Consider the following 25,919-nt stretch of genomic DNA (forward strand, 5'->3'; position numbering starts at 1 on the left):
AGGTATTAGGTTGCTCATCCTGGTCATAAACATGCCTTACAGAAGAAAGATGGAGAAGCTAGCAGTAATATTGGCAATATAGCCTGATTATGCCTCCCAATTTCATGAGTATACTTATTTCATTTTAGCTTTTCAGAGATTTTCACCCTCAGGATACTCAAGAAAATAAAAAGTGAATGAATTGTGACTAATACCACATGCCTGGAAAGGTGTAAAGTGTTGATAAAGAACTTAACTATGCAATACCAAAGTCAAAGAGAATGCTCGTATCAATAAGGAATATTGTACCATGAAAGTACAGATCTTTCTGACACCAGCTAACCAGCTCATGGCTGGCAGCATGGGGATCACTAGCACTTGTCTTTGTTATCCTAGCTAATGTAACTGTGGATGCTTTTCTGGGGGCTTGTCTAAAGTAGAGAAAGTTTTACCAGTTGTATTACTACAATTATACCAGTATTACCCCCTGATGAACATTTTGTTATTGGAAAAAGAATGGCTTTTTTTAATTAGGCTTAAATACTTACAAAGAGACATAAGCTAAATGGAAAAAAGACAGTTTTATACCTGAGCTTAAGTGTCCATATAAGGAATTATCCCAGTTTAACTATATCAATTTAAATTCACACTTTAGCTTATGCTGATATAACTTTCTTGTGCAGTCAAGGCCTTAGTAATATAAATATCTTTAAAAAAAATTACTAAACTTTTTTCCCTAACAATATTCTGTTGCAGAGAATTCCATTAGTTAATTACATATTAGACTGAGAAGAATTCTGCTTTATCCATTTTTGCCACAGCTTCCTTCTCAGTTATCCAGTTTATACTTGCCCTTAGGGTACATTCACAAATCATTTATGGACATCCAAGGTTAAATCCAAGTAGGGCAAATTCCCTGATTGTCACAAACTAAAAACAAAAAGGAAACTCTTATATATTGGGCCTGCTATTCAAAAGTTCATCTTTTTGTCACGACTAGTGGGGAGCAAACAAGTAGAGTATATGCCTTGGTAACAAGCAGCCACAAAGCATACTGAGTGAACATCCCTTAAAGAGCATGTTGTAGGAGGACTATAAATGTTGCACTTACACTTCAAACAAGGCCAAATGTAATAAAGGAAATATGCAAAATAAAACTGGGTTTTTACAGAAAACTCATAATTTAAATTTAGCTAATAGGGTTTGGTAGTAAGGCAGAAAGTAGAGGGAATGCTTACAAACTGTTTTCTTTGGGACCACATTATGTCCGGATACTTAGGGCTTGTCTACACTGCTATGTTGTCAATAAAACTTTTGTCTTTCATGGTACTTAAAAAAGCGCCCCCCATGAAAGACAAAAGTTTTGCTGACGCAAGTGGCAGTGTGAACGTGGCTTTGTCGGCAGGAGTGCTCTCCTACCAACAAAGCTAATGCTGTTTGCGGGGCTGGAAGTATTTTGTCAGCAAAAGTGCCAACAAAATACCGACAGAGAGCGTTCACAAACACTGACTTTTATCGACAAGCCTGTATCGACATAGACTTGTCGCTAAAAGCTGCGTAGTGTAGACAAGCCCTTAGTGAAGAACTGTGACAGCAGGCTATATACGTCATGAGTTCTCTTTATGGAACCCACCGAGGCTCCTCCTCCTTTCTGTGGGAATAGCTGATTGCATCACTCTGATGCTAACCTAATCAGCTGATTTTAAAACACTTAAAGTGGTTCACTCCCACACTGTGATCTTGGGGGTGTTAACTAAAGTCAAAGGCTGTTTTCTCACATAACTGTTTAGCTGGAATCAATAAACAGGAGATGTGTTAACCTACAGAATCCTTTTGTTCTACAAAAGTCAGTTTTGAGATAACCTTTTCACAAATCCTTTGAGCTGAAGTGGCTTTGCATGCAACTTGATGAACACTGATCAATGAAAGCTTATTCCCTGGCTTTTTTTGATTTCAAATAGATTTTCAAACTCAATAAACGATATAAAAGAATGTTTAATAATATACACACATACCCCAGAAAAATCACACAATGTCCCCAATTTTCAGTTGGTTAACTTTGAATTTCTTCCTGTGTGCTCTTGTTCTTGATAATAGAAAAGGGCAAACAGGAGTACATAAATGACCATCTCTCAAATATGAATGATTAATTATTATTATTATTGACTATTTATACTGCAACAATGCCTAGAGGCCTCAAGCAGGTTGGGGCCACATTGTGCAAGACACTGTACAAACACATGGCAAATGACAGTCCCTGCCCCAAAGAGCTTACAGTCTAAAATGTTATTTGCCCGACATAGGGAATTCCATGGGGAAGACTTGGAAACAAGGGAATGTGCACCTCTCCTATACAAGCCCTGCAAGAAATACTGAGCTTGGGGCTCTCTAACTTTTATTTTCAACATCCCTTTGTGCTGTGGAACCTCCCATAATAGGGAAGTACCATGGGCAGCTGCTGAATGGAGAGCCAATGGCAGCAGGGCTGCACTGGAGCGTCGTTGCCCTGCAGACACAGCAGGAGGCCCCAGAACCAATGTAAAGATGGATAGGCCTGTACCTTCAACATATCCCCCAAAATTCATGTGGACTGTGGAAATCCATAGGTTCTGAGAGTGGATCTTCCTGATGATTCCACAGTTAGGGGCAAACCTCATCCCCATCTGCAGAACAAGCTGAGAAAATCTCTGAGGGGAAAACTTTGTGGAGTTTTCCTCCCTCCTACCACTTCTCATGTGTTTTCTCCTCAGGAAGGGTAGTCTAGGACAATACCAATAGTGTTTCTTATTAGCAGTGGAATCAGAGCTGTACAAATTTCATAATTCTACAATGTCTACAGGACAGTAGGTTTAAAAGAAGATCATCTCTCCCATAAACTGTTGCATAGTGAATAGACAAAGACATAATGTTATATCAGTCCCTCAGCAATCATGTTTAATAGTAAACATTTAATACTAAAAAGCAATGTGAGATCTGATAATCACACATTTTTTAAAGTTACAGACATAAGTGCTATTCATATCTAACATTTAAATTCACACTGTTCTCTGTCCTGAAAGAAAAACAGATATACAAAACACAAATGTGCCTTTTTAAAATTCGATATACATATTTTTTGTATGAAAGCCAGACCTGAAGCAAAACTACCACTTTTTCTTTTAAATATTATTGCTCAGTTACCTTTGTGTCAAGATTTTTTTTTTTAAGACACCACTCAGAAGCAGTCAGTGACAGTATAAATAAAATCATACAAGCATGGAGTGCTAGGTAACGTTGCTAACAGAAAAACAAACAAACTCAGTGGGGCCCTGACACATACATGCCATAGCAAGCTCCTATAAATCACACTCACAAGATATTTCAAAGGCACATTGCAAGCTGTTTCACAGAGACTTGTTGATTCTAGCTCCAGTTCCTATTAAGCTGGCTATCATATCCTGACCCTGTGTATCTTGTTGGTGTTACCGTTCCTTCAGAGAACTAATTCAATACTGGCTTAATCAAAAAGGAATCATTCCATTTTATGTCTTGGATACATTTTATTTGATTATGTATTTAGATGACATGCTATTAATATTTGTTTAATCAGAAAAGAAAATCTTCCAATCTAGCCTGAACATGACATGATTCAAATTCACATAACAACCTCCTGTATCATGTATAAATGCAGACACGCACGCAAATGTAATTGATTCTTTTTAAGTGGGCAGCCCACCCAAATGCCTCCAGAGCATATCTAAAAAAACAAGGAGGATGTTTCTAGTTCTGCAGTCTAGTGTGTTGTGAGTTGAGTTTACTGGTAGGCAGGCAAGAGAAAAGATGCCTTCAATGCAAGAAACAATGACATCCTTTGAATACATCTGTATATTTCTTATTCAGTATTTGTGTGGGTTAACCCTTCCCCATACATAGCCTGATTAATCAGCCTTTGCAGAGGAAGTTCCTGATGTTTGGAGGGAATGAATTCATGCCAGTCCATGGATATGCCATAATGCAACTTGGAAGCTATTGTTCCTTCCTATCACACACACAGACTCTTTCAGGGTCTACTCCTTATGGCCCCCTTTGCACCAATGTATTTGGTTGGTGTTGGTGCAGAGAGACCTAATGCATGGCTGTTCTGTTTACACCACCCCTAAACAGTTCCACCACATTTAAGTGATTTGGAAGATCTTGGCACATGTGTGAATTTCACCATTTGCTACAAACATGTATAATCCAAAACAAATACAAGAAGTACCTCTTAAAACCCCACAGTGTATATGAGAACAGATTTACAGGTTTCCAGTTAACTTTGTGCAAACAGATTTCAGATGAGTGGAAAGAAGATAGCTTTTACACTAGCCTGGGTTGATTATTCCAATGTGGAAATCAGTTTTATGCTAACTTTTACACAGGCTCAGAATGATTAGATTTTTGTATTGGTCATTTGTCAATTTCACCATACACACACAAACCAATGAAAAAATGTTTCCATTGATAACTGAAATTTACACGTAGTAAAAGTGAGAAAAATGCTGCTTGGGAACTGATTAGAGTTTGATTTAAGGATATTTAATTTGTATATTTTGACATGTGATGCTGACAATTTGTGGATATAAAGCTTTAGCTTTTTGAATCTCAAAGTCTATTGTCATTAAATAATTATTGTCTGAGCACCCCTCACACTTCTGCCCCACCATAATTTCCTGCAACTGTGAAAATTTAAATAGGTAAAATTGGAAAAAAGCTTAAAAATAAACATTTGATATTAGCCTCAAAATTATATGTCTAAAAATTGAATTCCACCAAGCCTCATTTACAGTGTATATATATGAACGGCTTAATATCAACATCAATAAGTGAAACTCCCCTTAGTGTTACCATGGGTTACATGTGAGCACAAATGGCATGCCAGAACACCAATAAATCGGTTTTAATAAGGAAATAATTTCACAGCTAAATCAATATTGCCTTTAAGCCTGCATCTTAAAACTCACCAAGTTCCCAGTACATACTGTAACTTTGTACTGCAACGACATATTATAAACACTGCTTTTATGTATAGGTGTTTTTTTAGTCAATGAATATTCTATAGTAAAACTATTAAAAATATACATTAGCAGTAATTAATGAATACAATATAGCCTAAATAACTACGTCACTCATGAACTTCAAAAGCAGAGGAGAACAGAGCATTAAAGGGAGTTTCATCTAAAGCACCACACTTCATATATAGAAAGAATTATGGTCAGAATGTTTTTGGATCAACAATATGCCATCACCACTTGCTTTCTGTGCTATCAGATTATGAAGAGGCCTAACCTAAGGACTCCTGTCATTCATGAAAAACAAAAAAAAACACAGGATAGATTAAAAAATAATGAAAATCACCACACATACTGACAAGTTATTGAGTTGAATTAAATAAAGGAAATGATTACATTGGGTACATTCTTTGCTGAATGTCTAACATGGATAAGAATACAGATGTATTAACGAAAGAAAGTGGCAAGACTAACCCATCTTTATTACCAATTTATCGTCAAAATCTCTTTTTAAGAAACACTGTATGTACCTCATATCACTCAGGTTAAATAGAACTTTCTGAAGTCCATATAAAAGTAGTCTCTAGCTGGAAAAATTTACTTTAAAAGCAAACCAAAACAAACCTGGCTTACTACTTTTAGGTTTTTCTTTATTTAGATCCTGATCAAAATGATCTAAAATCAACATTCTTCTTTCTCTTCTTTTTAAGCTTAGTGAAGGGACAATCTTCCTTCAAGTCCTAATTGTTTTAGTGTGAAGACGGTATGATCAATGCAGCATTCCACTGACATTAAAGATGACTATTTTCCACATCTACCTGATAAACAATACTCCTTTGGTTTAGCACCAGATAAAAATGAATGAATGCTCAAATGTGCTGTCCAGCGGCTCGGCTGACAGCTCCTGAAGCAGAATTAAGCTATGTAAAGTTCTTGAAACAGTCAGTACATGACTTGTAAATACTATTTTCCAAATGGGCACAGGGCCCTTCAGTGGTAAAGACAAAATTTGAAAATGAAGGGTACCTGCAAGCAACAGGACTAGTCAGAGGACAGTACAGAAGATGCTGTGGAGGGTCTTGATGAGAAGCTCAATTTCTTCATCCCGACCTGCCAACAGACCCTACTTCTTTAGACCTTGCTTACAGGCTCCCTATTTCTGATCAGCTTTAGGCTAGAATGTGTCTAAGTAAATGTGAAGCACTCTCTAACAGCTCCTGGCTACTGAAAACAGAAAGAGCATTCTCTATGTTCCCCCCACTTCAACCCAAAACCTCCAGGCTGCTGTGAGGAGAGTGGGTCTCCAGTAGTCTACCCACCCAGCTGACTTCTGCAGTATGTGTGTATATCTGCTTCTCTAGATCTCTCCCTGTCTTCTGTTTGCTATCAGGGGTAGAGAAGCCTCTACATCCGCTCTCCATTTTGTGTTCTCATACCCTCTACACAGGTCCAGTAATTGCTTCAGCTGTGGCTCATAGTTTTCCCATGACAGGAGTTGGGTGAATTTGACTGATTCTTATCAATTTGCACTGTTGCTCACAAGGTTCTGAATAGACGGTTGGCAACGCTCTAAGCAGCAAGAACTGTCTCTTGACATGGACAAACACAACAGGCCATTCCTTCACACTGGGTTCATTTTCTTGAGGTTATTTTTGCAGCCACAGGGACTGGAAAATTTTAAGAATAAAGAGTTTAAATTCTGCAGCAGATGGATCTGCCCCTTCACTTACACAGGACAATTTCTGCAGCGACAATGACAAATAGGCAATTGGATTGTTCAAGCTCTGTGATAAGAGGTAAAGATAGCAAAGGAAAATGGTCAAGGGCTCAGTCCAAAACCCACTGAAGTTAACTGAAAGACTCCCATTGACTTCAATGGTCATTAGATCAGGCCTTGATTGAATTTAAAAAAATGTGTTAAAATGCTTCAAGAAAATTTAACCGAGTTTCAAGTGGTATCTTTCAACAGCAGAATTCCATACACTTCTGGACCAAAGGGCAGCACTGACTTGATTAAACAAATATAACATCATTATGATCAATCAATGGGTTTCTATACCTTGCCTAAGTCCTCTTTCTCTAGTAAACATTGATATAGGAGCTCATATTTGATAATATTCAGCAGGGCTCAGAAATCTGAGACATTTTCACACTCACACATACCCCATCAATTTCTACTAAATTTAGCATCTCATAAATCTGCTGTTGAATATTAGTAGTGGTTTAGTATATGATATTTAACACATTAACTACCAGCATAGTAAATTCTAGTGAAAACACAACATACAAGTTTGCTGACAACAGCAACAAACATTTATGTCCTGTCTATGCTGCAATTTACAGTTGTGCTAATTAACACATCATAAAATATGACTAAAAATTCAAGGGTATATATACCCAGGCTTGTAATTGTATAACCTTTCAAATGCGAATGAAGTGTAAGCCAAAGCTCAGGTGTCTTCCTGAGTCTGCAGACACGCAACTCCAGGGACTCTGCAGTTCCCAAGGTGCAGCAGAGTCTTGTCAGTTTTCAGTGCTGCCATCCAGAATTCTGTGATCAGTAACATTACTGACAAGGATGAGGTCAACGTAATGCTCTGGTAGTGTGGCAAAGCTCTGAGCAGCAGCATAGGCAGACGCAGGAGCAAAAATGACGCTGGGGAAAGAGTAGAATTGTGCAGACCTTCTACCCCCACAGCAGCCACAAAGCTCTGGAGGAGATAGAAGAAACAGAAAATCCTCCTCTCTCCCAGCAGTAAGTGGCATCGAGCTTCATATTTCAACACTGACTATCCAAAGGCTGATACAAATGAGAAGCAGCATCTGCAGCCAGCACTCTTCCTGCTCTGAGCAGTTGGGTGTAGCTGGCCTTCTCACCAGGACATGCCTCCCAAAGGTCGTTCATAGAGATGCCACACTCGTCTTTCATATTTATCTCTGGTTAAGAGGTACCAAGTTTGGTACATTTTTCAAATTCTGATAATACACAAACAAACAAACAATGCTACACACACATCAACAGATAGTCCTTTTACAGCATTACAGCCACAATCTCTGCCCCCTCAAAACTAGAAATGACGAAACAGAGGTGCAGCAGCACTAGGGTTTTAAATCTCCTTGGAAGAATACAAAACAATATAGTCACAGTGATTTTTTTCTGCTATAGTTCTACTTTACACCAGTTATACAGTCGTAGGTGTTATTGCCATATCACCCCTCTTATGAAGTGGTCTTTCAGTATTATAAGGACAGAATTGTAAATATGAACATCAGACTATAGATGTATATTAAATTGAGTTTAAAAACATGCACACAAAGAAAAAACATTATTTTGTTTTAGTCCTTGAATCCCAAGATTATTTTTGTGTGAGTTTTCCTATGTATTCGTATATCTTCTATTTGGAAGATTTTTCAATTTAGTCATTTCATTGTAAATCCAAGTTTTGTAAACAAGGATTAATTAAAAGTTATCCCGGAAATTCCAGGCACATGCATCTGACTATATATTTTTACAGACTGCAACAACATCTTCACAACGATATTTAAAAGATCTCCTGTAACTGAACCTTTAAAGCACCACACCCAAACTACTTTAAATCCCTCCCAGCAACAAAAGTTATTCATTTGTTTTACTGATGTTGAAAGACCAAAATGCAGGTAATTATCAAACATGAAATGCAGTCTTACCTGGATCCAATATTCAGATGTACAAAACTTTGGCCATACTTCATAGTGTAAGCAACACACAATCATTTTACTTAGAAATATTATGCCCTCTGTGTTTCAATATTTAGGCATCCAAAGAGATATACTATGATTTGTTTGTCAAATAATTTCTCACATTAGTATTTTCTCAGAAGTAAGTGTGCTCTGATATACAGCTAAAGTTTCCATTGCAAGTGAAAAATCAGTTCATTCAAAGAAACCTTTAAATTCCCCCGAAGTTAGTAATTAAAGACATTGTTTTTACAAGCTGTCTTCTTGCAAATACTGTGTTTCACAAAAATTCTGATGTACACATAGAGAACAGCTTTTAAATCCAAGAAGATACTTTCTGGCTTCTTGTAGACCCATACTAGGCTGCATTTACTCCAAAATGGCAGCCTGATTGCTCCTCATTGCTATGGATACATCATACGTCAGACCTGCACTTTTTTTTTCAGACCTGTTTGTTTACGACAGGCCTAGGTGCTTCCTATTATGGTGTCTGCATCAGAACAGCATGCCATTCGCCAGTAATAAGAGCCAGCGGCAGCCACCGAGGTGATCAGCATGCAGCAGAGGACAGAGATGCTGAGGAATCTGAAAATGCTCACTGTAAAACTGCATAGAATGGCTGTTTCAAGAATGGTTAAACAGCATATAAATAATGAATCTTGATTTTGCTGGGAACAGTGCTCTTAAACACGATTTTCTGTGGCAGCAGGTTTTTAATACAGGGGAGCTAAAAGGCAAAAGTGAGAATCCTGCTGGGTGACGTCTTTAGAGAACAAAATAAACATGGAACTTGAGAAGATCTAAAATACTTATCTATCCTCCCAACTTCTGAAAAGCTGGTAAGGAGCTGCCATGGCAAGAGCACAGTGTACACTATCCATATGAATTCTTTCATGACTAAGTGCTGAATGAAATTCCAGCACTAGAATAGATTACTTTCCTCTGGTTACAAAAGTGAGCATGCTTTGGTTGTTCTATGTACATTCAGAGGGAGACACAGCTCAGATTGAAGGTATGGCGACCCTCAGACCCTCCATCCACCACTGTGACCAAACCCCCTCAAACACATATCCGTAGTTTAGGATAGGATAGACCCCTGCCAAATGACCACACCTACTAGGAGGAGGCAAGGGTTAAGCCCATACTGATATATCTGGGCCCATTCACTATACATTTGGAAATAACATGAACACCATTTGAGTGGTAATTCCAATTTCTGGATAACTTCAGCTATATATATGTTGAATACTGTCAGACTGATGACTGATCACGCAAAATACATGAAAATTCTAATCTCAAGTGCAATCCTGGAATCAGCAAGAGCTAAAGAGTGGTCACCATCCTGATAAAACAAGGTTAGAGAAGTACAAGCCAAAAACCCGTTTTCCAAAGATCTTTATTATAAACATATTTTCAAAATATTTTAAAGTTATTTGTATTTATTATTATTTAGGTTGTGACAGTGTCTAATATAAACTAGGAACTTTCTGAGCACAGAAGACATACTATCTGCTACAAAGAGTGCACAATCTAAAAATACTATATTTTAGGATTTATTCCACTATTTAATGTTTTTGTTTAATACTTTTATTGGAAGATCCACAACTCCACTCCACCCAGAACCCTGATTCAATCTCTGTTCTTATTTCATATCTCTCCTGCATCCTTTTTGTTCCATTAATAAAGCATACCTCACTTTCTTCTACTCTCCTCTTTGTGACTTCTTCCTTGCTTTCCTTTTCAGACTGGAATTCCTTCTCTTTTCCAGTGCATCAAAAGTGAAATCCTGGCTCTCTTGAAATCAATGGGAAAACTCCCATTGATTTCACTACAGACAGAATTTCAATCCAAGTGTCTATCTTTTCTTCATTCAGATCAGCCCTGCAAATGAGCTTCTTCCAGGAAGCTTACAACAATTGCTTCCCACGTCAGTAAATGCTCTCATGAATCACATGCTTACTTTGCAAAAATTGCTCTTAAATAGCCGTAATCTGTGTCTTCCAAGAGGACACCCCTCTGTTGTCTGTTTGTTTGGATTATAAACCCCTCAAGGTAAGGTCTTAGTTTGAATTTTATACAGCACCAAGCTCACTGTTAGAGTTTTATAAATTGTAAATAAAATATAAAATTTATAAATAAAAATAAATGGAACCTACATTTCTAGCCCTTGTAATTAAGGTAACTTTCTCAATATGAACTGATGCAGTTCTGTCTTCCAGAGCCTACAGATTGACAGCATGAAACAGTGATTATAAGGGTGTCCTGAACGAACCCATTCATCTCAGTGAGGCTGTAAACAATTATTTGAAACCACATTATGACAATTTAAATGTCGACATTCTTAATTCGTTTAATGCTGACCACTTGAGAAGCAATTTCCAATTTATGTGCTTATCTTGTGTAGTTTGATTTATCAGACTGTTATGTTAACATGTTAGTTAGGTAACACTGCCTTTAAAACTCCTGCTAAATTGGTTAACACCTAGTGGGGAGCATAGGGTACAAGGTCAGCTAATATGGCTTCAAATGTGTCAACCTGCATCTTAATGGGGCTCTTCAGCTATGTTAAACTAACATGATTGAAAAACACCCTTTTTGCCCATCAAGGCCTACCTGTAGTTCTTGTCTAGACTAGAGGCTTATCTACACAGGAAAATTTACCAACAGAACTATAGCAATATAATGATGCCACTATAACTCCATGTGTAAAACTCTGATTCTGATTTCAGTTTAGTTTATATCACTTTGAAAGTTCTGCTAGAAAAGTTTCCCATGTAGACAAAGCCTAGGATACAAGGTGAGTTGTTAGAACATGTTACCTAATGTGTTCTTAGGTATTTCAAATGGTGTAGACAAGGCACATTGCCTTAACACATGCTAAACTGGTGAAGTTAAAGCCTATGGGAAGCCTAGCATGCTAAAATATATGCTACCTGCTCTACAGTAGACTTTTGGAAGGGGATAGTTAGACTGGATCATGTTCTATCATCAAAATCTTTGTCTAGACAAGTGTGAGAACTTTCTCGGGGAGGGACCAGTTAATTTACATTAGTGCAGTGCCTTGTAGAGTGGGGCCCTGATCCTTGATCGGGGCTTCTAATAACTGATATTATACAAATAATAAATATGAAATCTTGTAGCTAACATACACAAATGGGAGTCAGAACTGCATTCTATTTCTGGTCTGCCTATGACATGTTGTGTCACCTTGCACTTTATGTCTCAGTTTCCCAACCTGTAAATTGGGGATAATATCGGTTTAATAGTGGGCACGGTCTGTAAATCACTTTGAGTTCCTTGAATATCATGCACTACAGAAGTAAAATCTATTATTGTAGTGTAACATCATCCATCCTCTACTTCACAGAATCTGTAGTACAGGAAAATGACAGAAAAGAAACATTTGAAAAAAAGATTTGAAATATGAAAAGACATTGCAACTTTGAATTGTTTCAGCAGTCAAACAATTTTTGTTATGGAAGTCTTGTGTAATATATTCGGGATTGTTTTAAATAAATTAATTAACGACTAAAGCGTGTCTCAGTAGGAATTAGAAACTGACTTGTGAACAGTATAGGTGGACTACTAGAATGCAGAATTGTTTTTTTAGCCTGATTTTTAAACTGTGAATTAGGTACCTATCCTCTAATTATGATAAAAGATCAAAGCAGTACTATGAATCTCTTTTTTTGTTTGTTTTTTTTAAATAACAAACAAGCTAGCATTCTCGCCTCCTGCCATCACAAAGGAGTGGCTCAGTTTTATGAACACTGTTCTTTTATTCAAAATCAGAAAAACAGAAGTGCCAATCAAAGTAATTTGTCTGGCTGACCACTCATCAGTGGTTTACTACTTAATTAACAGAAAACATAAACTGTTTGAATAGTATTTCAGGAAATCTTGTAAACAGGTACTATGGACTAGTTTGGTTTACTGGTCTCTGAGATTATGGCCTTGTCTATGCTGGCAATTTTCACCCCAGTCCCACTGTAGACAGGCAAAGCTGCTAAAAGCCACAATTTGTATTAGTGCAGTTCACCCCAGTTTCAAACAGGGATAAGCAGCGCCAGTGCATATGACTGTAACTGGCACAAATCTTTGGTGCAGACATGTCCTTTGTAAAAGTAAAATCTAGCCATGGTAAATCCATCTCAAAGCTGGAAACATAGGTTAGAGAGAGAAAAGTCTCTTAAATATATAGTGTCTTAGTAAAGGATTACAAAGAAAAATATGAAACAACATAACCAAGGCAGCAAAACTGCTTCTGATTTCTCTGTCGTATTGCAACTGCACTGCTATTTCTGTGGATAACATATTCACTGCATTAAAAGTTATTTAGCCAAAGAAATTGCCTATAGTTAAAAATGCAAAACAAACGACACAGAAGAAAGATCATTCTTCTATCTTTAAGTGCTTCAAGTCTTATGACCTAACCATCACTACATCAGTACACAGCATAATATCCAGGAGATTCTTGGTTCTAAATTCTGCCATAAAGATCCACAAGTAACTAGAAGCCTTTATGAGTAACTGCAAAACCATTATTAGCAAGGTGAGCGATTATGAAGTATTTATTTACATACAATCCATTTCTAAGTAACATCTTTGCAATATTCAATACTATTTTCTTAGGAAAGACCTTGAGGTTTTTGGTGACTATGCTCTCAAAAGAAGCACTTACATTTATATTTTACTTCCAATAAAACATTTTTTTAATTGTCAAAGATCTATTTCATATTCAAATATATATGATGGATGAAAACTAGGCTCATCTTCCCACATCATGCACTAAACTATTTTCACTGATTATTACTTCATAATATTTTCTATTTTTGCTACATTGTTCTGTGTCATTATACCTGAAGGAAAGAATCTTTCATACCTGCGCAAAATTAAAGAGGCTATAAAAAGGGGTGATTGTGCATCAGTGTGCAGGGACTGGGAACATTGCTTCGTTGAGGTGTACAGAGGAAGTCATCAGAGCTCAGGAAGAGGACAGACTGACAAAATCACCTCTACTTGGTTGAGATTGCACAAGTGGGAAGAGATATCCCATCTCCTAAGGCACTTCTTAGGGTAGCTGAAAACAGGCATAGTCATAGGGCTTTTGGGGAACTCAAAAGCTTTTGGGGTAGGAAGGAACTGTAGGTCTAAGCTCAGGCAAGCAGGCAGACAGTGTTCCAGGTTCAAGGTACTAGCTCCAGGTATTAGGTTGTCTGCTCAAATGCACAGTTATGGGACAGACCCCAAGTGCTGTTGCTGTGGCTGGTTGGGGCAGCAGAAAGGAGCAAAGTTGTGTAGAGCTGACAGCTAGCTGCTTGTAAAGAGCCACACAGAGAGTAGGGAAGTGCTTTCCTCTGAGTGCTGCCTGCTCAACGTTTGGAGTTGTCATTTTCTCCTTGGCATAGAACTCAATGCTCCTTTCATCTAGCATGAAGTGGAGAGACAGCAGTGCACAGACCAATCCCAATGCCAACCCCAGCCAAGGCCCTACCTAGGAGATGAACAGCAGATCTTCTGGGCAGGTTTAAAACAAACAAAAGGAAGTATTTTTTCACACAACGCAGTCAACCTGTGCAACTCCTTGCCAGAATATGTTGTGAAGGCCAAGACTATAACAGGGTTCAAAAAAGAACTAGATAAGTTCATGGAGGATAGGTCCATCAATGGCTATTAGCCAAGCTGGGCAGGGATGTTGTCCCTAGCCTGCTTGCCAGAAGCTGGGAACGGGCGACAGGGGATGGATCACTTGATTACCTGTTCTGTTCATTCCCTCTAGGGCACCTGGCATTGGCCACTGTCGGAAGACAGGATACTGGGCTACATGGACCTTTGGTCTAACCCAGTATGGCCATTCTTATGTTCTAATGACTGTTCAGGGGAAAGCATTTTCTTAACGCCCCAGAAGGTTCTCGGCAAGCTGCTGCCTGACCTCAGTGTCCCTTATCTCTCATGTACTCATCACCCACCACACCAGCAGTACAGCACAGGGGGTTCCTTGTCACCCAAAGCTGTCCCAGTAGATGAAACAAAGGCTGCTCTCACTCATCTGCAGAGTCCCAGTCCAACAGCTGGGACCCTGCCTATCTGTTTTCAGACCCATCACCTCACCCACTGCATGTTTGTTTTTTCTCTTAACTCAATAACAGCCCAAAATCTCAGACCCACCTTCAACACTCCTCACTGATTTGCTCCTTACAAGGACAGGGTATCTAGCTGACTTTTCTCACTTGGAGACAGCAAGAAGTTTCCTTCTGGGGTGAATGGTGGATGTGAAGTCCCCCTACATTGGTACCCTTGCCACCCCTGAGTCTGTGTGAAGACACTGCAGTACTTAAACGGCAAGGAGGGCCTTGTACAAGTCCTCTGTATTATGGTAAATTTCAGCCATTACCCGCTGCTCGTGCAAGTCTTTTCACAGTGCATACTAGGAAGTGCCTTACCTACACTCATCACTGTGCTTACCTTAGTGAAAGTTTGTTGTGCTCCAGCACAAGTGACCAGACTTATATGGGAGCAAGTAAGGTTAAGTACTAAGCAGACTGACCTAACACAGAGGTCTCAGGACTTTTGCATACCTGTGCCATAGCATAAAAAAGGAGCAGAAAGTGAGGAAAGGGCTTGTTTGAGGAGAATTGGGTTTAAATCAGGGGTGGGCAAACTATGGCTTGTGGGCTGGATCCGGTGTGCCAGCTGTGTTAAGCTGGGGAGCAGGGTCGGGGGGCTGCTCCACGTGGCTCCCAGAAGCCACGGCATGGCCCCACTCTGGCACTCCAGCTGGGGAGCAGGGTCAGGGGCTACTCCGAAAAGCAGCAGCATGGCTCCAGAAAGCATGGCCCCCCTCCGGCTCCTATGCGCTCCAATGGCCCCGCTCCAATGGCCCCACTCCAATGGCCCCACTCCGGCGCTCCAATGGGAGCTGCAGGGGTGGTGCCTGTGGATGGGGCAGCGTGCAGAGCCACCTGGTCGCACCTCCGCATAGGAGCTAGAGAAGGGACATGCTGCTACTTCTGGGAGCCGCTTGACATAAGCACTGCCTGGAGCCTGCATCCCTGAGCCTCCCTCCACGTCCCAACCCCCTGCCCAAGTCCTGATCCCCCTCCCACTCTCTGAACCCCTCAATCCCGGCCTGGAGCACCCTCCTGCACCCCAAACCCCTCATTCCCATCCTTATCCCAGATCCCTCAGCCCCCCCCCCACTCTACCCCCCTGCCCCAACCCAGAGCCCCCTTCCTCACCCTGAACTCCTCATTTCTGGCCCTACCCCGGAACCCGCACCCTCAACCACAGCCCTCACCCCCTCCCCAATTTTGTGAGCATTCATGGCCCACCATACAATTTCTATTCCCAGATGTGGCCCTCGGGCCAAAAAGTTTGCCCACCCCTGGTTTAAGTACAGTTCTTCCAGCATGCAAATTTCGTGCTTAGCTACACATTCACCTTCTGCTTTACTCTTGCTATGAAGCAAGGCTAAGCATGGTGACCCTGTAGAAATCCTCTCATCAATGGAAGGTTGGCCTCCCTGCATTCCCTGTCTAGTTCATCACTTTTTAGCTCCTACATATACAGACACCATCCATACCTGTGCTGTACAAAATGAAACCCTCAATGAATAAGTATTTCCTGATGCTACACTCAATGAAGTTTTTGAGAACAGATACATCTTGTTCGTTTCTAATTCTTGTCAGAATTGGCATGCGTACTCAAGTAAGGAGCTAACCACATCCTTGGATTTTCCTAGAAAGATCAGGAACATCAAGAGTCAATTAAACTATCATGTCAACTAGCCAATTGTAATGGCATTGCCAGACATTATATAAGAATGCTGTCACGCAATAAGCTGCAGAAATTTTTGGAACCAATTATCAGCTGTATTTATCGCTGAAAAGCAAAACAGAGGACCTATCAATTTTGCAACAAAATTGACAGTCGTGATATTAGCAAATTCCTTTTCCACTATTTTATTTCCAGCACATATTTTATTATGTTTAATAGCTGAAACCTAAGAGAGTGACTGATAAAGAAATCCTCTTAAATTGGATATGACAGCATTATCCTTTTTCTCTAATTGGAAACAGGTCACTCTAATCTATGACCATGATTTAAGAAGATATTATTTTACTTTGGTTGAGCTTACAAATTTGGTAAAAATACTATCAAATACAAAGCTTCTACACATGGACTGTCATTCCTGAAGACAAGATGCTAGTCATGTAACAAACTATGTCAGTGTAACTAGAAGTGATTCAAAAGGACATGACTAAAAAATAGTCAGTCGGTTAACAAAAGCTGACTTCTAAATGGTGATTCATTCTTTCATACCACAACATTAGCCTCTTCCTTTATTCCTAGTAAGATGCACTGTATCCATCTAGATGACCATCACCATATTATCTGAGTGCCTCCCATGGGATAAAGCAAAGATGCCAATGAGCTCATACAATAATGAAAAACAAATTCAGTAAGGAAAAAGATTTTGGTTTTATGTGACTCAGTAGTTGTTCTAAACCGTCATTTTAATTCTAATTCTTAACAAAATATTTAGGACTTATATAGTGCTTTATATTTTCAAACCATTATACAAACATTAAACTAATGCACATGTCTCTGATAGGTATGTAGGTAGGTAAATACTGTTTTCCTAATTTATGGAGAAACTGAGGCAGAAAAGACTTGACTGAGGGAAAACAGATAGTCTTTTGCACAACAGGTGTAAGAACTTAGGAATTCCTGGCTCCCAGTCCTAAAATCAAACCACTATACAAATACATAAATGTATGGCAAAATAAAGTGAAAGGAACATGGCTAGCTTATAAATCACACTAGCATCCAAATATCTTTTTTCCTCACTCTTTTTACAGTAACAGCTATGATTACTGTGATGGGGAAAAAAAGAGGGTGAAAGATACTTCTCTTTTTTATTTCCAATTTGTTTACTTTGTACATTTGGCAGCTTTTGCTGCGTAGTTAATTTAGTTTCTCTCCTTCCCCTATGCAGTCCATTAGTCAGTTTCCCGTGTTATTTGTACAAGTCTTTCACACAGCAATAAAGAAGAAGAAAAATATTTTTCTCAATAGGAAAATGTGATTATTAAATAACAAAAATTGGCAGGGGACCTCAGTGCCCGGTGTAAAAAAATCATTATTTTAAATCAACTAGATTTCAAGTTGACTGTTTTCTCTTTAAGTCTCATTCTTGTTATCCTTAATGTTTACAATTAAGACATTTAAATTGTGTATAAAATGCAATTCACTTTAATAAAATGTTCAAACCAATCCCTGTTCTATTTATTTTTGTTTAAATCCTTTTTCAGCGGGTGATGGTATGGTCAACATTTTCAGCTGAGTACAGGGCATGGATGGCCATTACAGGAAAATGAAATGTATTCTTCCAGTGACTGAATACGTCCGCAAACATTTGGATTGGTGCTCATAGTAAAGTAGCCTTTGAGTGTGAGAGATGGTTAGATGCATTGCTGCTTTGGAAATCTGCATTTTATTTTTACTTAACAACTCAGAGGAACTTTTGCAGAGTCACTTGAATATAAATACCCGCATCAACACATAACCTACTATACATGTTGGACAGCTACAACTTTATTTGATGTATCAAAAAAGTAGCTGTTTTGTGTGGTAAAACTAAATAAAACATGTATCTTTCTAACTCTGATGTTTAGAGAAATTTCTTGGAGACATAGTGCACTCACAGTAAACAGGTCTGGGACCACAAACCCAAGGTTAGCAAGAATGTATCCACATACTGTAACTAACAGTGATCCTCACTGACTTTTGTTCCCACCACTATTTTTGTTCCCAATGCTTTTGATGAATCACAAAGATAGCAAAGAATTTTATCATTATCTGTGGTAAACTTCAACATGCATTGAAACATTTCTGTGTTTAAATTCAGATACAGAGACATACTAAAATAATACACTAGAGATTTTTGCAATCATAAATACAGAAGTGAAAATATGTTTGCATGTTAGTTTCATTATACACACTCCTCTATATTTAACTCATCTACAAATTAGTACAGTCCTGTGGAAAATGTTTGCTAGATCTTTATTAGTAGCACTCGTGGACCGCAGTCAGGTTTCAGGGGCCCATCGTGCTGGGTTCTGCAGAAGCATGCACACACATGCATACAGGTCCCTGCCCAGGAGAGCTGACAATCAAATACTTTTTAAAAAAGAATAAAGAGTAAATAATAATAAAAATAAAACACCACCACATGGTAACCTAGACATTTTTTAAGAAGACGATTTGCTTGTATGATTGTACCAAAGTGTAAGTTAAGCATCCAAATCCCTGCTCAGCACCTACATTAAAGTTAGGATTTTCAAATGTGCACTGGCGCTCATAGCGCTATCTGAAGTTACCAGGCACTTCTGCAAATTAGTGCATTTTTATTTACCCATCTAAATATGCATCAGGGAGCCTAACTTTCGGCATCCAAGTTTGAAAATTGTTGGCCTAATATTTAAAGCCTCGGTACTAGCAAACATTAAACGGAAAGGCCCATCAACGAATGGGGCACCCAGTCTGCATGCCTTACCCACTATTGCCAATCCAAGGACTCAAAAATCAGGAGTCTGGTCCCCGAAATCGTGAGATGATAAAACAATATTTCTTTTTATCTGCCTTCTGGTTTTTGAGCTGTTAGGGATTATGTTTTCAAGCTTTTCTCCACAACTATGTGGGCTAGAAACATACTTTATTTTTTAAATGAAAGCTGAGATTATCTGGCACTCATGTGACTCCAAGAGCTGGGGATTTAAGAAAAAACATCAAATAGTTCAAAATTCACAATAAAATCATGAGCGTTGGCAACATGCTGATTGACTACAGAAATAAACTCGCTATTTGATTGTGATGTTCTTTTGAACTGGTTTATTTATAGAGCCATGCATATAGACCAGGGGTGAGATGGTGTGCTGTTCTTCCAAGAAGCTACTTTTGGGCTTTATCAATTCTGGCACAGTCAGGGTCTGGCACAACCCCTAAATAACTTAAGCATCCCAGGAAGCTGATCTGAGTTATGGCAGCCCTGGCTGGACTGCTTACCGGGCAGCTCCAGGCTATAGAGCTTCCCAGAATCGCCATAGCTCTCTGAGCTACACTCACTCTCCTGGCATGCCCAGGCTTGTGAGAGGGCCTGTGGAGCACCACCTATGCTACCTTACACAGTGCCTGCACTGAGGAAATTCCCACCCAACCAGCCATGGGCCTTTTATATCCCTGTGCACTACTACAGTGGTGTGGTTCCTCAAGATGCTCCCTCGTATTTATACCAACTCCGCTTTCCTGAGTCCATAGCTATGAGTTTGGATATCACTGATTACTATTTATTGTGTACCAATAGCATGCTCTAAACTGTATAAACACAGGACTCAATCCTGCATTGAGATCAGATAGAGGAGCCTTCTGTGCTTGAGCAGAGACTTAATGCAGTCAGTCAAACTCAATAAGGGCTCAAGGGTCCATGGTATCAGATCAAGATAGTAGCTGTACAGTAGACATGCTCCCTGGCCTACGAAGTTTATAGTATAGTTCTGACACTCACGAGGCACAGACTACCCTAATCTGATAGACGTTCTTTCCTCTAATATAGCTGCTTTTGCACCACTAATATGAGTGAGTCCTTAGCTGGTGTAAAGACAACACAACCAGTTCCCTATGCCACCCCACTATGTCTAAAAGACTCAACAAACAGCGGAAATTGACTGACAGCACAGGGGAAAGAGTAAAATTGAACTGACTATGCAGAAAGTGCTGCCAAATGCACAAAGTAAACAAATTGGAAATAAAAAAAGAGAAGTATCTTTCCTGCACCATCTCTATTTTTTTTCCAGTTACAGTGATCTTTCAATGTTACTTATAAAAATGGTGGGGAAAGAACATATTCAGACACTAGTGTGATTTATAAGTTGTTGGTTTCCTTTCACTTTATTTTGCTATACATTTTGGTATTTTTCTAATGCTTTGATCCAAGTACTGCGGTCAGGCATTCCTGAGTTCTTATCCCTGTTGCACAAAAGGTTATCTGTTTACCCTCAGACTAGACTTCTCTGCCTCAGTTTTCCCGTGAATTAGGATAACCGTATCTATGTACATATCTACCAGGGATGTCATGAGCATTAGTTAATGTTAGTATAATTGTTTTAAAATGTAACATGTTGTGTAAATACCAGATATTTTTAAAAATAATTAGAATTAGAATGACTGTTCATAACAACTCCTGCAACATTTGAAACTGAAAACTTTTTCTTATTGATTTTTTCCCACTATTGCATGTGCTCACTGTTCTTTGCAAGATGACTAATGGCATTTGATTTGTTTTTATTTTAAGAAAGAAGAACACTGAAAACATACACATAGATTTACATAGTCAAAAAATAAAAAGAGATTTCATTTATGGCCTGCCAACCTTAACGCAACAAAAAACTATCTGAGAGCATTTCTGAATATTTTAGCATGTTGCACTGAAACGAGCAACAGAGAGTTTCCGACATCTGTATCCATAGATGATGGATCAAGTAAACCTACTCAATATGTGACTGCAATATTAATTTCCAGTTCTGACGTAAGATATGGCATCATTCTGATTGACCTTCAGATTGGCTATGACAACCCAGCTTACTGTATATCTCATATCAAATGCCTTGCCTGCATGATCCTGTTTCTAAAGAAATGAGAAGATCTTTATGAGACACATTTTCTTCCCGATTTCAATAAGTATATATGAATAATGTTTATCTGTTATCTCTGGCAAATCAGGAGTGCATTAACAAATACAAATACAAGAGGGAGAAAGGGGGTGGGATAAGACCTGCAGTTGTGCAGGGTGATGGAAACTATAGATTTTTTCAGACAAAAGTCAATCAGAATGTTTTCAAAAATAATGACCAATCTTTTTAAAGTCAAGGTTATTAATATATTTGACTGAACTAGTAATTTTTATATTGATTTGTAACTGGTTAGATCTTATTTGTTTAAAAGTCTTGTCTCCTGTGTTCAGAAAAGGCATAAAAGGACTGAATTCAATAAAATATAACTATTATTTCTTTTTTTAAATAATAGAGAGTTGCTCAGGTACTACTGAAGCGAGGGCCATATAAGTATCATAAACAAGCAAGCTGATGGGTCAACAGATTAGATAGACATCTTCAGCCTATAGAAATCTTCCAATGTTAACTTGCTGTGGGGTCATTCCTCCTAAAGTGGTTGAACAAGTGTTTTTAAATGTATTTAATCAGATCCATAAAAGCCTTCAATATTATAATTACAAATAACTGGATAATATTTTTGTACATTTCCTTTCACAAATTAATTATCTAAGCCTTCATTCTTTCCATACTATAAATATCCAATAATTTGGATGGGATTTGCAACAAATACAGGATCAGGCCCTAACTGTGGCACTGATCCCGCTCCCTTTTTAAAAATGAGAGTTTTGCCACTGACTTCAATAGGAGCTGAAACAGACCCACTATCTCTTGATTTAGAGTAAAAAAATAAGGACCAGTTCTGAGGTGAGGAATATCTGCAAGTCCCAAATGTAGGAGCTCAGTATCTCAGGATCAGATCCTGCTGGAATTGTTGTTAAACAATTTGGTACAAAACTGTTTTTAAAGTTTGGGAAATGTTGAGCTTTACACCATTTCTCTTTTGTGGTTCTGTCTCTTACTGTCAGTTTTACTTTCGAATCATAAAAGCAGCAGAAATAACCAGCTGACCAGAACCAGAGAGACTGTGGAGAAAGGACGGAGAAGCATAAATGGTCACTGAGAAATTTACTGGATATATTATGGGGCTTAAGCAGCATAAAAGCTGAAATTCTTGACATCTTATACATAGCCACAGAAGAGTATCCGGTTAAATAAAAATGCAATTGATGAAAACTGATGACAAAGTTGGGAATGGCAGTCAAAACAAGAAAGCAGAAAGGTAAAATAAAAGACAGAGATTATATGAAGAAAGACCTTATTTGTTTTTCTTGATATTCTGAAAAAAATTAAACTAATTCAAAATAATAAGTTTATTAAAAGGTGAATAGCTATTTGCATAGATGGAATAGAGGAAAGAAGTGTACTTTCTTTGTTACAATTAACCCCCCATTTTTCTAAAGTGATTACAAATGTGGGGAAAACATACGCCTCCCATAGTACCTTGTAGCAAGTTCTTCTTATTACAGATGTAAAATAAATTCTCAGTAATGTCAGGTAAAGCCCATTAAAATGAATACCATAAATATTAGCTGAATATTCAGTCTGTGGCCTTGAGGGCACTGAGGAAAGTAGGATGGTGAAAGAGCTATCTGGAAGCCCTACATATATGGCTTATTCTCTGCAGAAAATTTTAAAATATATGTTCTTTTTCCTTGCAAACATTAATAACAAACAATATTATGCCATATATTAGCATCAATATTTACAGCTAAAATAGGGTCTGTACCACTTAAAATACAATCGTATTGAATACAGTGTTATCTTTATTATCACCTTTTCAGATGTTTACACTCTGGCACAAGGTTGCTTACAACCTTGTACCTCTCCATTGTAGACAACTAACTTCTGAAATTGAAATATACCATTTTCTTGGCTTCCAACAGAATGCGTGTGGCAAGAATAAATAACAGAAAAGATTGTAACGGTCAGCAATCAAATATAATACCTCTTATTTTAAACTCAAACAGAAATAGAGAAATAGTTTAACCTTCCAACACCTAATGTTTCACCACTTTCAAAATGTGCCTTGAAATTTACAGCCATAGGAATCTGCACAAACTACACGGGCAATCATTCAGATTCATATGCAGAGCTTCAAACGATGAATGTTTCCTGTGTTTTTCAAGCCCAATACAGTTATTTTAATTTCTTAGACCACTGCATCTTTTTTTGTTGTTAATACTATTCAGATAATTCCCCTTTAACAATATATCAAAGTCTCAAAACTGTTTGTTTTCAGCATCCCTGCTCTATGCACACACATGCCATCAGAAACAGAACTTTGCACTACCATCCTTGGTTGATCCACTCATATGCAGTCATATGAGTCAACAAACCCGTGAACATTTTAGTTAAGGATAACAGCTCCTTCATGTACAAACATTCAGGGTTTTTTTTTTAATTAAACAGCTTAATTTACGTTAAAAAGAAGCTTAGAGATGCATTAAAGTTTTTACTTGGCGTTGCATGGCTAAACTCCAGTGTGGCCCAGAGAACGGGACCCTGTAAGTAGTTGGATGCATTTTGTACCTGGCTAAAAACTATCCACTGGATTTCCAGCTTTGGAAGCAAGTGAGGGAGGAGAAATAGAGGGCAAGGGAGTCCGATGGGTCCTACCTTGTTCGAGGCCATTTCACTGACGGAGTGCCTAGTTTGCAGGGTCTCCAGCTGGTCCAGGCACCAGTCCAGCTCCTCCAGGGTCTCGCTGGCCAGTTTTTGGTAGGCCTCCTCTGCGAAGAGATAGGGAAAGGAGTACTCAGTTCTCAAGCGCTTCACAGGGCTAACAGCAAGCTCCAAAGGGTCCATCCTGCCATACCCAGCCATGCTCAGATGCCCAGTGCCCACACATGAGTGCTGCTCCTTCATATTGCTAACGCAGGGCACGGAGGGAGGGCAGGCTTCAGACTCCAGCTGGACCCACAAAGGAACTGCCTGGGTAACAGAGTCTCCAGCCTCCTTCTTTCCGCCTTAAAGTCAACGGTCGGAACCAAAATCTGCGGGGACACTTGGAAGGCTCGTTTGCTGCGGGCTCAGTCTCTCAAGCGGACCCTAGCCTGCATGATGCTGGCGGGAGGCTCGCCTCCTCTCTCTCCTCCGGGACGGCTGAGGCAGGGACCTTTGCGTTGCCCAGGCTGGAGACAGGCAGCGCCGCCGCCCCTCCCCCCGCCCCGGCCCGCCCCCCCGGAGAAGGCTCCGAGCAGAAATGAATCAGCGCGGCTGCTGCCGTGTGTGCGGCCACCACGTTTCCTGTGTTCCCAGCTCCTCCTCCCGCCGCGGCGAGAAGCGGAGTCCGGGGCTGCTGCTCTCAGGGATCCCCTCTCCCCGGCCCCTTCCCCCCCCACCAGAGGGTATTTTAAAGCCCCCCGTGATGGTCTGGGTTTCCCTGTGGTGGCACCACACGAGCAGCAGGCGAGCGAGAGCGCCAGCCGGAGCCGGAGCCGGGGGCAGCCGCGTGTGCTGTGTGTGTGAACGGCGGGGGAGCGGCCGAAAACCCGGCGTGGAACTCTCGCAGTCGCCTCCGCCGAGCTCCGTTTACGGCTTCAGGAGCAAACACGTAGGTCCGGAGCCCTCCCGGCTTCTCCCCCACATGTCACCGCCACCTGCCTTGGGCGGGAGCATAGCGCGCGCGCCACAAATCCCCACCGCCGCCCTCCGGGCCACGGGCGCTTATGTAACCGCGAGCAGGTCAACACACGGCTTCGCCGCCGCCCGGGGAGATGCCCCGACAAGATTAGCGCCTCGTAACCTTGAGGCTCCGGGTTCTGAGCAGGTGGCATGCCAGGGCGCTCCGCAGCGGCTGAGCGCCACAACTCAGCTGGCGGGGAGCTGGCTCTGGCCACAGCTCCCTGCCCCTTGCCTCCCCAGCAGAAGTTTATGTCTCGCTGGCATATTTCTTCACTGAATGATTATCTGTCACATGTTGATGTCTGGACCCTAGGTGTGTTAGCCTCTCGGCCTCAGATTCCCAGGAGTGGGGCAATAATAGTTTCTTACCTAGCCCCTAGGGTTGTCCAGCATTAATCGATTAATAAAGCCCTCTGAAAATGTAATTCCATGTAAGGGCTAAGTATAATTGTGTTTAGCCAAGGATGTAGCAGCAAAAGGATTTTTCAAATATTGCAGTAATATTTACTCTAAACCAAACGGTGTGTGTCTACAGTGCATCACACAATTTGCTTTGGGGAGCAGGGAGATAGGACTGCTGAAAGCTCTCCTGAAGTTTACCCTGGAAACCTAATATCAGGTTGGAAAGATTTTAGTCTTTTCTAATGTACTAAGTGTCACGTTGCAGCACGTTGTCGTACAACATATAGAAGTGGACGCAGAAAAGGAGCAAAAAGGGCCATGCACACATCCCACTCACAAAATGACCAGTCACATGAGAACCAGCATGCGCTGTGGGTTAGCTCACGATAATCAGGAAAAATAATTATATTTCCAAGGTGAGGATGTCATCTGTAAAGCC

The 25,919-nt window shown here is 39.8% G+C and overlaps 1 protein-coding gene across 6 annotated transcripts in view; it reads right to left on the reverse strand.

Annotated features, from left to right (window-relative positions):
- Nucleotides 1-25,919, reverse strand: part of PDE4D (phosphodiesterase 4D) — a 763,522-nt gene that overhangs the window by 42,028 nt on the left and 695,575 nt on the right. For 5 of the 6 annotated variants that reach the window (XM_084628697.1, XM_084628698.1, XM_084628700.1 and 2 more), the window contains exon 6: nt 24,071-24,183. In XM_084628697.1, the coding sequence (XP_084484823.1) occupies nt 24,071-24,183 (113 nt within the window). Of the gene's footprint in view, nt 1-24,070; nt 24,184-24,269; nt 24,584-25,919 lie in introns of those variants that run through there. The other variant, XM_084628703.1, reaches the window with a different exon arrangement.

The sequence above is a fragment of the Lepidochelys olivacea genome (assembly GCF_965140295.1).
Source record: "Lepidochelys olivacea isolate rLepOli2 genome assembly, chromosome: 5".
In the NCBI taxonomy this organism is placed as follows: Eukaryota; Metazoa; Chordata; order Testudines; family Cheloniidae; genus Lepidochelys; species Lepidochelys olivacea.